At 39.7% G+C, this 14,622-nt stretch overlaps 1 protein-coding gene across 9 annotated transcripts in view; it reads right to left on the bottom strand.

Annotated features, from left to right (window-relative positions):
• The window catches only part of ARID1B (AT-rich interaction domain 1B), a 337,378-nt gene that overhangs the window by 28,345 nt on the left and 294,411 nt on the right, over positions 1-14,622 (bottom strand). For 7 of the 9 annotated variants that reach the window (XM_064447082.1, XM_064447085.1, XM_064447086.1 and 4 more), the window contains 3 exons: positions 8,336-8,445; positions 7,421-7,579; positions 1,215-1,424 (listed from right to left, as the gene is read on the bottom strand). In XM_064447082.1, the coding sequence (XP_064303152.1) occupies positions 1,215-1,424; positions 7,421-7,579; positions 8,336-8,445 (479 nt within the window). The remainder of the gene's footprint in view (positions 1-1,214; positions 1,425-7,420; positions 7,580-8,335; positions 8,446-14,622) is intronic. The other 2 variants (XM_064447088.1, XM_064447090.1) reach the window with 1 other exon arrangement.

The following is a 14,622-nucleotide window of genomic DNA, read 5'->3' as shown; positions in this document are numbered from 1 at the left end:
ATTCAAAATAGCATTGAAAATGGTACTACCTGATGTTCGACATTTCTTTCTTGAACCAACCACAAATATTATTAAAATGTGCTCTCTTTCTGAGGATCTAATTTGATTGCCGTCTTTTTGAATTCAGATTTTGTAATTAGTGTAAAATGGTATATATTTAAATATTAAATATTACCTATTCTATATTAAAAATTGCATATACATATTTATCTACACAGCTACGTTTAAGACCTCATCTTGCAAAATGCTGAACATCCACAAACATTCTTAGATCCACAGAAATCATGGGTCTCAGCACTTCACAGTAGCTTCTAGCACCTAACCAGAGCAATCCCCTAGATGAAAGGGATGCTTTGGAAAAGTATCAGGCAAGGACAGATGACTTCGAGTACCAAATCTAAGCCTGCAAATACAGACCATTTTCTCCTGCTTTCCCTTTTGATGGTGCTAGACAGTGAGACATTTAGTTTTGCTCTGTGGTGGTCAGTCTTATGGAACTCACAAGCAATTTCCAAATTCCCCTTTGCAAAACTTGCAGTTAACTGGTGAGAACACAAATCAAAGCTTCTCTCTCCCATCTGTGACTTTTTTATTCTCAGCTCTTCCTACTTTCATTTTCCTTCATCTCAATTAAGTAATTCACTTTTTCCTTGTAACCATTATTTTTGTAAAAATACCCTCTAAGCATTTTCCAAACACAGAGGAAGCACAGTTCCTGTCTAAGAAACAAAGGTACTGTACAGAGACACCCGGGAGATGAAAGGTCTGGGATGAAGGACTGTGTTTCCACATTGTATCTGCCACTTCTCTGGAGAGATGAACTGATTTGTCCTAGAGGCGGTATCCCTATCCGGGAAGGATGGGTTTCAAAATCTCCTTTTCCTTTCAGCTCTGTCATGTGTTGCTTATATGCAACTTTGATCCAATCGCCTTTTCCTCTTTTCTTCTCTTAGTGGCATTACTGGATTCCCCTGAACAGGTAACAGTTTCCTCTGTCTACCGCAATGATCAATTTTGACTCAAATTGTAAAGTTTTAGGGCAGTTATGCAGCCCAAAACGAACTCCAGACAAATATTAAAGCGCTAAACTCTATTTTCTTCAACAATGTTGTCAGTGCTGAAAATGTAATGGTGTAACCAGCAGGAAATACTCTGGGGAAAAAAAAATGCATAACGCCTTTTCAAAAGGTTCACTTTCAAGCACCACTTCTCACCTGTGCTAAACCTCCAATCTCTTTGACGCAGACATAGAGCCTGAACAGGTCCAGGGGCTTCTTGCCCACGGCTGGCAGACTGGCCACGGGCGTGCCCCTCTCCTCCATGAACGTGAGGTACCGATCCACCCACATCTTGCGCTCCGGCTCGTTTCCTAGTTCATAGACTTTTGTGATCTTCTCTCCAGTTGTGGTAGAGGAACTTGATTTCTGAATCGCAAGAAGAAAAAAAAGAGTTGGGGGAAGGGTGGGAGGGGAAGGGAAAAGAAAGTAAGAAACTCACAACATTGAAAAAGAGAAGATGTCAAACAAACTAAAGCTATCACACAACAGTCAGGAATGAAGGCTACTAGTTCAGGCACAAACAGTACATTCTGTCCATATACGGAAAATTCAGCTTTTTAAATAAAGGGCCCAAACTCCCCATTTTCATATTTATTTCACTGATCTGAACTTTGGATCCCAGAAGGCAAGTTTCTGATGTTGCCTCATGTCTTTTTAAGAAGAGGTAGCTCTCACATAGTGCTTCTCATCCACTTATCTCAAAGTGCTTTGCAAGCAATATTTTGGGTAAAATTAAAAACAGGCTTGTCCCACACAAGTGTACGTAATCCTAAAACCAAACCAAGTCAACCCTCTCCTATTTGACCCCAAAAAGGGGCTGGAAAACCTGAAAGTGTTCCTCCAGAACAGGAATTGCACAAAAGCAGCCTAAAGTGTGAATCATGGCAAAGTAGTACACTGAGGAGTAGTACTTTCTTTAGAGAGTCACAAATGGTTATGCTTTACTACCTCTTCACACCACCACTGGCCAAAAACCAAGATGAGTAAGAGTGCCTACGGTCCAAGGAGATTGGTGGCAAGGCTCTTGGTGAACTTCCAGCTAGCTGCCTGAGCCTATAGTGCTTATGAATAGCTGCTACTTTCCTACCTTGAAAGAGGACAGAAGATAGCCATCTCACACATCCTACTTTGCAAAGGTGTATTATGACCTGGGGAAAACCAGGGATGCACAGGGATCAGAGCTGAACCACCACCAGGAAAAAAGCAAGAGGTGGAAAAGGCAGTATTCTTTCTCACATGGCAGAAAGGCAGGAGTGATCCCCTTTTCCTGATGCTATTTGGGCTTTACAGCTAATGAAAGCTCATGTTGTCTTAATGCCCTTTTCTTTTCTATGTGGAGATGGCAGAAAGCACTGAGGCAGCTACACAAGCTGTAACTTCTCACCATATCTTTTCTGTGCAATGTAACTCTGTGAGCTGGGCTCTGTGCCATGTGTGGACGGACTACACCCTATCTGAGCTGCCTGTGATCTGACAGTAGAGAGGGGCTGCTGCTACTGCAGGAAGACCCTCCTGCTTGCAGAAGGTGATTTGCTCGGCAGTGGAAGATGGGAGTGGTTCAGAATTAAACACAAGAGAAAAAGATTGATATAAACCTCGGGAAAGCAGCCAAATATATGAAGGGAAACATATCCCTTATGTCTGTACATAGTAAAATCCTAAACTTGGTTGTTGATTGCAGTAGACACTTCTTTAAACTCATCTAGTCAATCACTCTTTCCCTCCTTTGCCTTTTCCTTACACTGAACAAGAGACAGCACTATTCTAAGTAAATAGGAACTTATTTCTAGTTGAACATCTCTAAAGAAGACCCTAGCTGTACCTCATGGATGCTACAGAACCACCCACTTCGTCCCTGTCCCCACAGGGCACTTGTGATGACTGGCACTCAACACCACGAAAGATGCAGTGGGGTGGAATCCAACTGCCAATATTTTAAAAGCAGTGCCACCATTCATCCTGCATGTTAGCCTGGAAAATATGACAGACTCTGTATATCCCTCCAGCCTTTAGCTGAAACTTGGCAACGCTGGAGGAGAGCCAGGAGAAAAGAGACATGAAGCCAAGGGGGGTAGACCCAGCAGTTCCATGAGCCACTGCTGTTCTTTCCAGTGAATGGATATACACTTTAATTAAATAAATAGCCTCCTGTAAAGTTTTCTGCCTTGCTTCCTGATACGGTAACTCCTTCGCAGTAGTCCTTCCTACAGATACTGTTACCTTTTTTACTTAGAAATGAGGCGCACTCCTGAATTTACTTGAGCCAGATTCAGCTGTGTTACAACTCCTACTGAAGTCAGTCAGGGCTGAATTTGTTTTACTAATACTAAGTGGCTGGCAGGAAAGTACTTTGACATGAGTCCTGCAGATCACGCAGTGAAAGGACAAACTGATTCGGTAACGCCAACCAGTTTACTCTAAGCATCTAACCACTTGCCATGGATCTGGGCGTTTAAGAAAATAATTTTAACTCTTTTCAACAAATGTACTTTGTCAAAGATTTATTTGGGGGATGGGTGGAGAGAAGGAAGTAGGCAAGTCATGGTGCTACTTATTTGATTTTGAAGTGAGCACAGATATATGATCACACAGGCTTGAACAGCTAAATAAACTGGAGCTACCCCACTATCAACCGCAGTAAGAACAAAGTTACTCTGCTGCTCATCAGCATTAGTTTTAATCTGACACTCATGATGCCACACAACTCTATAAAGATGAAGGTGGGAAATTTCAGCTTTTACCCAGCGGATTTTGTATGTGCTTATATTCTAACATATGAGGCAACAAAATAGTTTCTATTTCACTTTTATGGTAGTTCATGATTAAGAATGTTCAGATTTATCAGTTTGACGTTTTCATTTTTATACGGTAAGATTCTCTTTTTCAAATCAGATTCAGAGCAGAATGGAAACCAGTTGAGAATTTTTCATTCTGGGTTTTTCTACTATATGCCTCAAATGATACTGCTTTTCAGCGTGTGGCAGCAGGCTCTAAAATGACAGTATAATCTGAAAACTTTTCACAGCTTACAGAAGGTAAGAAGTGTTTCTTACTGTGTGAGCTTTCAGGTTGTCATGCTTTGTAAAATGGGTGCAATTTTCTTCTAAAATGAAATGTTAACTTTAGAGGAATGCACTGGAGGGAAGAATGCTATTCCTCAAGAGTAAATATCTTTTTTTTTCTCTTCTCTATTTTTATAAATGTAAACATATAAAAATGACAGATGTGTGCAAGCTAGTCTATACACAAACAAACTTCAGTTCCACATGGGCAGGTTCAGCCGGAAGCCTAAATTTGCCTATAGGTAAACATTAGCCCTCAGAAAACACGGGTTTGTTACAAGACGATCCCATTAGCAGATTGTTAACTAAAATGAGCACATGCCAGGCAATGCTGGAAGAATACAGATCATGAGCTTTTCTTCTGTCAGGTTTGTTGATAATTTTGGTGATAAAAGAATGCTGGTGCAAGCCTGTGGCACATACCTTTACCGATTTAGTTGCATCCTACTCCGCCCTCAACCCCCAGCACTCTTCTACGTGGTATGACTAGCCATGTTTAAATAGATGATTTAAAAAAGACCCACATCTAAATATGTGGATACCAAAGCCAATTCTCATATTAAATTTGTCAAACCCCATACTTTATTTTGAACACACCTACCACCATTAAAACTGCATTATACACAGACTCTTGAATGGTGAGTCTGCAGTATCCTTCAGAGCAACACAAATTTCTGTAGGAGTTCTTTTCATATTAAGGCAGTGGGTAGTTGTTTCTGTACCTATCTCTAAGCATCTATATTTATAGAACTATCTATCGATCACCTCCTCCACTTCAATAAAGAATCTGCCAATATTACACTTATTATGTAGACCCATTTTACTACAGAACAGTGCGCATACACAGGCAGCAAAAAATGCTGAAGTCCAACCTCTGGCAGAGGCTTTTGCAGGACACAATCCTCTGACAAGACTTCCTCCTGAAGGACGCTGCAGACCCCTCACAGCTAACACCATGGAGACATAGTACTATTCAAGTGTATTCACCGTCACGTTCATGTGTACCTTTGGACAGTGAACAGCATTTTATGGGTTTTTCATAACCTACTGTTTTATTCATGTTGCAGTGACCCTGCATAGTTCACACCCACACTTGCAAATTCTCTTTTAAAGACTTTTAAAGCCACTTTGCCACTGTCAGGGATGTACACTACGTGCAAAATTAGCATAGCGGAAGTGTTCTTTTACCTATGTAGCTGAAGAACCCTGAAAACACAATGTTCAACAGTTCCTTCTCCATTTTCTCATACCTCGCTTCCATACAAAACTGCTGAAAGAGTGGATCCACTTAGTAGGATCACAGGGATACTGTGACGTGAATCACAGACCATTCACCCTTGCTTTTATCCTCTGCTGGAATGGAGAAGTTGTAGCACATGGAGCAGCTTTGGGATTTCATGAACAAATTCAGGCTGTTTTCAAGTGTAACGAAACGCCTGCAATCAATCGTTCCAGTCTATGTTAGGCTGCCGTTGAAGTTGATGAAGTTATCCAATATACTGGCCTTCACAGGTAAAAAGCAATCAGCTAATTTACAATTATTTTTCTATTGTCCCAAAGCACTGTATTTATCTGCATCTATGTACCAAGAAGCTAACTGAAGCTAAAGATGCAGCAGCACTTGGACAGAAGGGCATTCAGAAGAAACTGAAAGCACAAACATCCTCCCTTTATTTCTCCCAACACTACCCTTTGTCATATTTACATGGAAAAAACTCCACATATGTTCGCAATGACTCTAGGATTTGTTACGCAGTTTAAGCAATGAGCTCAGGAACGCATTATCATTTGGTGGCCTTGCAGAGGAAGAACTCGATGTGTTATGTAGCCTGTGCAATAACTCTCTTGCCTTTCTCCAGAAAACTGCCCAAACAAGCAATACCCAAAACATTACTACAAAGAAAACTAACACCATTTTTGGCACCACCCTTTCAGAAATGCTGTTAAGAAAAAGATGAGACTTTGTGGGAACCAGTAACACCAGCTGCCTTCTGAGACTCAAAGTTGCTGCCAAATAACCATCAAAACATTAAGGTAGTGCATTTCACGCCATGCTGCCCCTCTGCTCAGGGGATTCACTAGATCTCTGGTTTTGGGATGGGAAGACATTTTTCAATCCAATTGGCCTTCCCCTGTTTGTCCTGAGACATACTCTTCAATGTATCGCTTTGTGAAAATTAAGTTGTTATCAAAGAGTTGTTGCTATTTTCAGTGCACTTTAACATGAGAAGAAAACCTTCATATTCCTCACAAAAATATACTGCAGTATTTTTCCACAGAGAAATTACGATCATTATTACTTTTTGTAAAAAGAAAAAAAGAGGAACAACACACAGTTTTCTAATTCAAAAAAAAACAAAGCAAAAATGACCAAGTGGACATTTGCTCCCATAGGCCATATCTGCTTCTATTTCCATTCTCTTTTCTATATATGTATATAGATTTTCTATGTGTGTATATATATCTAGAGATATACATATGATGAAATTTATTTTTAGCTCTATGCATGTCTCTCAGGTTTTTCTTTACAACCTGCATGAGAATGACTAAATATTATTCATCTAAAAAATAGTTTTCTAAAAGCATACATACATCAGGTTTTTTCTACCCACAATCTGGGTGACTTCAAAACAACTGAATGAAGCAAATCAGAAACAATTTTGTTTTAGACTGTGCCCTGATAACCTAATGACTGTATTTCCAAATACACAATTCAAAATTAAAAATTTTTCAGAAATATACATGGCAGCTTTTTCATGGTGCTCAGTCTAGAATTCAAACTTTGATGGATCTTAGTTGCAATAGGGGAGAAGATTTCTCATTTTGGTTTTTTGGTTCCCCCCCCCCAATAATCCTAGGAAAGACAAGTGCAGCAACCAGAGAGATGTCAGTTGTGTGAAGGAGTTTGGGCCCAGGAACAGAAATGGAATTGTCCTTAACAACACAGTCGGCATGCTTGGAAGCTGATGCATTACAGGAAGGATGTTTTCTTCACAACAACTGCTGTATTACCAGACAGCACACTTGCATGATGCACGCAATTTTACTCTTTCTTATTTCAAAGTACTGTTGGGACAAATTTTGCCCTTGGATAAGCATGCTCAGGCCCCACTGAAGCCAGGCAGTGGAACTTACAGTCATGTGTCCGAGAGCAGAATTTGTACCCAGTATTATAAAGAAAGAAAACTGTTTAGTGGATAAATAATGAAGAAAAGGAATTTACAAAACAAACAAGCAAGCATTAAAATATAATTAATTACAAAAAAATAAACAAAAACCAAAAAAACCAGAGCCACTTACAGGGCTTGATGGAGTCTTTGGCCAGCCTGGGCTGCTAATGCTATCACTTTCATCTCCATGAAATGAGGAGATGCTAGCAGAGCTTGGGGACATTGGGGAAGGGACTGGCAGGTTGCCTGGGGTTGGGGGCTGAGAAATACCCTGAGAGCTGTAGCTATCCTGTGGTAGAGGAATAAAAAAAAATAATATGACAAAGGCAGGGCAAACTTTATTAAAAACAAAAAAAATACATCCAGTTTAACAGACTGACCAATTTTTATATATAAAATATATATAAACAGAGACACACATACAGAAAACACACACATATATAAATATATTTTTATATATATATAAAAGGTATTAAAACAACATTGTTAATTAGTATAATTTGGAAAGTTTGCTGGATGCTTGGCTAAAGTCACTAAGCCACCATGCTTATTTCAAGCTCACATGGAATGCTAAGCATGGGTTTCCCCTTATGAAAGAAAGAAAAAAAACAAGCTGTTCACCTTATTTTATCAAATAAGGCAGGAAAGCAAAATATTAAAGTATGTTGCTGCTGCTGAGGCGGCCAAAACAGGAAGCTATAACTGAAGGCAGAGAAAAATGGCTGCAAGTACTGAAACCAGGCAAGACCCTTCTTTCCCACCCACCTGGCACAGCTGAATCCCCACGCAACTTTTGGCTTGGGTTGCTTTGCCCCCGCAAGTTAAAATGCCGTAAGAACTAGTAACTTTCAGATCCACACAATGAAGAAAAAAAAAAGAAAAAAAAAAAAGAAAAAAAAGAAAAGAAACAAACAAAGAGATTGCACGTGAATGGAAAAGCATGCAGGAAAGAACAGAAGTGGGTAGGCCAAAACCAGAAGATGAAGGACAAACACAGCAGACTTCTGCGGGCTGAACCAACACCACGTGCGGAGGTGGTAAATACCTTTGACTTGCTCTCGGGTTGAGGGGGTCCTTCTTCTTTGCCATCTGCTTTGAGAGGAAGGGGTAGTTTGGACTCACCGGGTGTCATCATATCTGCAAGACCCATAGGTGCTAATCGAAAACAGGAGAAACAGTTAAGCACGACTATGTTTGGCTTTGTAGGAAAACACTCGCTTCCTGCTGCAAGATTGTGGCACCACGTGAAGCAGGGGTTATCCCACTTCTGTCCTGTTATTCTAGTGTCCGGAAACCTGGAAACCTCTTCGGTTAAAGTGAGGAAATAAAAGAGAACGAACAAGACAAGAATACAAGCACCTCGCAACAACAACAACCACCACCACTTTACAAAGTAGAATTCGTTCTTCACGCTGCCAGTGGTCTTCAACTGTGTCCACATTTGACCACTGTATTTTAACAGAACAAGTCTATTTTAATAATGACTGCACCTGCCCTTTAGCAACAGACAAACGTAAATGAAAATGATGCGTATTTTGCTTGCAATGTTGAATCTGAGAAAAAGACTGAACTTCCCAATTATGTCTGTATTAAGCTTGGTGTCCAGCAGATAATTCCTACCCCTCCTGACTTCACTTTGAATGGCTCAGCCACTGTGAGCTTTAACTACAGAATTACAAGCTGTAAACTCCACTCTGTTGGAGAACCGGCGCTCAACTTCTTCCCCTCCTGCCAAAATGAGGTGGGACTATAATGAACGCACAAATGTCTTTCTCTGATAATGGCACGCAGTTGCTTCCCAGGGGTGTGAGGAGTTTCAGGGCTTTTTTTTATTTGAAGATGCAAGTGCTAAGTATAGTGTTACTGCTGCAGAGCTGCTGGGTTCCTGATTTTCTGGAAAGATGCAAGGAGACACATTCAGATAAATAGACAGAAAATACTGGGCAGATCAGATGGTAGAAGGTGCCATGACACTGAATCAATGCAAATAACCAGAGCACAACAGCAAGACACCAGGTGATTCTTTCCCTGCAGACAACCATGTGCGCAGCACTTATGAAAGACTGGATTATATTCCCTGCCTCTCTGTTTTTTCTCTCCCTCATGCCTTTCCCTCAAAGAAGGATATAAGTTAAGAAAAATATAGGATAGAATAGCCCACAAGGCAGTAAAAAGGCAAAAATACATATTCCAAATGTACAAATTTTAAGAAACGGCAAAGCATCATTGTTAAGAAAAAATAAAAATCTGATCATTACCAGACTAGCGTGCCTCTCTGCAAAATGACAATGCTGGCTCGCACTAGGCAGCAGGCACACTGCACACCAAGCCAAAGAGAGGAGGGGGAAAAGAAGCTTTAAAAATACTTCACAGATTGCCCACTACAAAATGATTATTGCACATATTCATGTATTACTATGTTTTAGAAAATAATTAGTTTTAATTACAGCAGTGAGAGCATGAGCAGGACTCTGGCGAATACGTTGGCAAGCTTTGCAGTGCTAATTTGCTAATATCTTTAGCATCACTGCAGGTTGAGACTATGGGTCTGCCAAAAAAACCTACCCAGCCATGTGCCATGTGAGTTTACAACTGTATGCTCAATATTCAGCTTTGAACTGCCGGTGTTTTTCATGGGCACATTTTCTTGTTTTTTCAAAGCACATTTGTAGCCCAATCAAGCCCTTAAAGTCATCACAACACATAAATCATAATTGAGATTTTAAAAAAAAAAAATTACTTGCAATACTTAAGACTTCAAGAATTGGAACAAAAAGCCTTTTTCAAGTGATGCAGCTGCAGAGAAAAATCTATTGGGATCAGCTAAAAATGCTGTTATTTTTATGTATGTGTGTGAAACCTAAACAAAACAGCCAAGCAATATGATACTGGGAAGCCAGCATCAACCAAGCATAGCATTTGATTTGAATGCATTTTGCCCTTACACTCTGAGGAGTTGGGGCAGCTTGTGACCATTATGAAGTGAAGGATGGCAGCCTATTTTTAATTCCACAGTTAAAAAAGGAGTTATTTTTCTTTTAGACATTTTCTTTTAAAATATATGTACAAAATGGTCAAATGTATGCCACAGTCTGGTTTCAAACTGGGATGCAGAACTGTTATACAGAACCCATTTTAACAGTTAACACATTTCATGCTGTGAAAGCGCTAAAAAAGAGTCTTAGTTTTAGTTTTGAAGCAACCAAAGATGACCCTTCCCCTCTAAAGCAATTTTAGAGAGGTCAAACAAAGCAAAGTTAACAATCACGCTTCTCCACCAGAATTCTGCATGGCTAAATCCTCTGCTGATATCTCACTGTTAGCTGGGTTGGCACATCGTACTTCTGCTACAAAGAACATAATTGTGTCCACTCCTGGTAGTCCTGTTTCCATCAGAATACCTTTATAAAATCTCTTTTCCAGAGAGGTTTAAGTTAACACCTCATGTAAAGGGCAAGCAACTCTAGACTGCAAATTGCCACATGTATTCTGTCTGTGTTAATCATGTTTAGAAATGTAAAATTACCGATTCATTTTCAACATTCCTTGTTGGCACATACAAATAAAATTATCATGAGTTGGAGACAATTGTGAAAAAAAAAAAATAGTTTCCCAAATTCTGTTTCACTTTTTGTTCTAAATTATTTACTTCATCTACATCCTTTCTTTATACCTAGAAGAGGAGAACTGCAAGGATTTTAGTAGCAAATTGCAAGCTTGTCTAGTTTCACTATAGCTTTTACCTAAGATTTCCACAGCTACTTTTCAATTCACTGTTGAAATGCTGTTTCATAACTTCTTGCAAACACACTCTCCGGTGATTTGCAAACAGACATTCCTTCACTTTTTTTAGTAAAGCAGTACAGTGAGAACATTGTTTTGACCCTTTCTGAGCGGTGAAACACTGTTATTGTCACGAAACTGCTAAAATAAGACACGGTGTCTTTCTACACAGGTACTAATAATTCTGCGTGTGAAGTGCAGACCAAAGGATAGAACATTTTAGAGAGGAGGATAACAAGGAAATCTTGACTTAAAAAGTGTTGTAGCGTACTGTGAATAGGTTTCAAGTACTAGCCTCTGGCTTATTATAAGAATTTAAGAGCTAGAATGATTTCAAAAAGCAAGTATGGGTCACGGTCCTGAATTAACTATTCCACACTGAATTTAATATACTCAAAGACAGATATTGACACGAGTAAAACTGCAGCGAAGTATTCTTTCTTGCTGAAGGCTGCTCTATCAGTCGGAGAAGATGATGAAACACTGTAGGAGCAGCAATACGCAAACACTGTTTTTATTGCTAGTGCAATAACAAATCACACCCTACAAAACAGAGTATTACATCCTTTGTAAGAAAATCCTTCCTTCCTTCCGCCCCTAGTGCTCTCCCTCCAAAAAAAAAAGAAAAAGCAGCGAATTTGTGACTCATGTGGAGCTGGCAAGAGGACCCCCACTGCTTTTATGCCCACAGGAAAAATGGAAGAGGGACAACAGCATTGCCTAATGTCCTGACACGAGTAACCGAGTGATCGTCTGCCTCTGGAGAAAAGTACAGCCCAGGGCGTGCGGGCACCTTATCTGAAAGGGACGAGTGGGCCACCGAGGACCTCAGAGCCGCACCTCCTTTCTGCCTACCGGGATGACAAGTGCATGCATGTGGTTTGGGACATGGGCATCTTTATGCCAGGAGCTGGCTTGATTCAGTGTCACACAACGACCACTGGATCTTGGTCATTGCTTGTTTGGAGTATACAGGTGATGGGATACTTCAGCTGTTACCAGCTGCTGACATCCTCCAGAAAAATTATTTAAATGTGCATTATATAATAGGTCATATGAACATATGCGTCAGAGCAAAAAAAACTGAAATAAATGGAGGTTTCAATTTTTCAGAAAAATGTAACCAAGCTGCAAAACAGAGAAACCCAATTAATATTTCAAAAAAATGCTTCACATTCATAGATACAATTGCTTTCTCTGTCAGAGGTTCCTCCAAATAAATACAAATTCAAATATATAATCTATATGAAAAAGTAAGTGCTGTATCTATTTTTAATGTTATTTTTAAGAATATCCTTTTAATTCCTTTAGTGCAAATAATTTTTCCTGTAACTTCATGTTTTATGTGAAGTATTATGATGTTAAAAATTCGTTGGGAATAATAATACCCAGAAAATGAAAGGTTTCAGTAGGGCAGAGGTAGTGAAATTAGGAAAGGATGCTTGTAGCAGTAAGGAGATTTATTGTTTTGTTCACCTCCAGAGGTAGCAGAGATTGCGAGTGCCAGTTTCTGTGCAAGCACAATATGGAAATATATGAGATCCAAACTCCATATTACTTCTGTTTAAAGATAATTTTCACTAGAATCAACAAGACTCATAGCATGAAATTACTATTGCATTTATGTTGGATTTTGTAAGTTTCCTTTCATTATATCTATTTTTAAAGCCTGAATTAAAAAATAAAAGAGGGAAAAAGCTAAAATATATATGGGAAATGGGATCTCATATAACAAAAGGACAGTGGAGGTTATACAGTTTTTCCGAATGGCAGTTTGTTCCATAATTGTGAAGGGATTCTGGCACTTTTTCTTGAAGCTTTTGTTATTGTTAGAGATGGGATACTCTATCAGAGGGATCTGTCTTCTTTGATCTCATAATTTCTGTGTTCCTAAACTGCTCTACATCAGCAGAAGCTGGCAATCTGTTGTTTGATCCACAGTCACTGTTGAAGTACCAGGATGCATAACTGCAACATGATTTTCCTTTCAATTGTGACATTAATTAAAAAAAAAGAAAAAAAAAAAAAAGGATCAACTGGTAATAAGGAGTTATAAATACTACTAGAAATGTGTGGCAAAACTAGTGTTATGCTTAGCTGTACTGAAGCTCCAAAACCATATGAAAACAATTCCATCAGCATCAGCAATCTTCCCCTATTTTAGAGTAAAACCTAAAAGGGCATTTGATTAAAATGAATACAACCAAAACCTACCTTCTTCCCTCAAAAGAGGCAACACCGCTGCACCCTCCAAAACCCATACAATCAAGGAACCAACTTCTCCCTACTGCTTACCTTAGTTTTTCATTGGCTTCTAACTGAAACCACAGTTGTTCATACGCAGTGCGTGTGAGCAAGGTAACTAATGCCCAAACTCCACTCCAGCAGCAGCCACTCAGCTGCATTTGTCTTTAGCCCCACACATGGACTGAACCCTGGTTTATCGACAGATGTAAGGCTTTACACTAGAGGGGGTGGGGAGGGTGGGGTGGGAGGCTCAAGAGCCAGATATCTGAACTGGTCTTTGTGCCACAGAAAATGCTGTTTTCAAGCCCCTAAGAAGGTATGACCTGCAAGTTCTCCACCTCATCAAATGCAGGGCCAGAGCTGACCCCGAAGTGCTCCCCTAGCTCAAGACATTATCATTTTAAGTACTGTATTTACACTTGTCTTAAGCTCAGCCCTTCATTTCTTTCACCCAAGGAGAAGGATGAGTCAGGATAGGGGGAAATGCAACATTCCCACTGCATGTGCCCCCAGCAGTATATTCACACCTAATTCTCTCGTTTTGTTCCCCCTGTACCAACACCATCTGTGTGCTCTTGGAGGCTGGCTGCACAGAGCAATCTGGGTGCATGCCTGCTCACACACAGAGGAAAAGAGGTGCACTGAACTCCTCTAGTTTGTCTCATACTTACTTTCCACTGGGTAATCTTTGAATTAATAAAACTGGAACAAAAGAAAACCTCACAAATGCACTGGCAGAAAAAACCCTGATAAATGTTTAAATTATTAAAAATCCAATATTTCAGAATGCATAACACAATAAAAAGAGTTTGACTACCCCATACAAAAGACTGCTAGGATAAATGGCCTTGCATTGAACAGATTTCCACTGTATGAAATAACGAATGGCTGAATTATCTGAACAAAAAAACCTCTGTGAATCTTCCTTTAAACTGGTTATTCCTTAGGAATACATAAATCTTCTTAGGCAGGGCACTCTGCCATCTGTTTGCTGTTGGTTATTTTTGCAGCTCTGGGGGCCAAAGGAAAAGGGGGAAAAATTACTTCTGCTAATAGCAAAACAGAATTTATAGCACAGTTTCAATGCTCAGAAGTAATTTTATTTCAGCAAGCCAGACAAAACACATAACTACACAAACAAAACATAATATTACCTGGGACAGCTCTGGTGGGGGAAGAGCAAGCTATTATCTAATGGTCTGTTCAATCGCTTTTCCCTCTTCGTCCAGCCGGTGAAATGTACTGTCTGGACTAACCAATGGCTTCCAAGCCAGCACTGGAAAAAGCTTTTTTTTTTTTTTC

The sequence above is a fragment of the Phalacrocorax carbo genome, chromosome 3, assembly GCF_963921805.1.
Source record: "Phalacrocorax carbo chromosome 3, bPhaCar2.1, whole genome shotgun sequence".
Taxonomy (NCBI): domain Eukaryota; kingdom Metazoa; phylum Chordata; class Aves; order Suliformes; family Phalacrocoracidae; genus Phalacrocorax; species Phalacrocorax carbo.
This window is presented reverse-complemented; position numbering and strand designations above follow the sequence as displayed.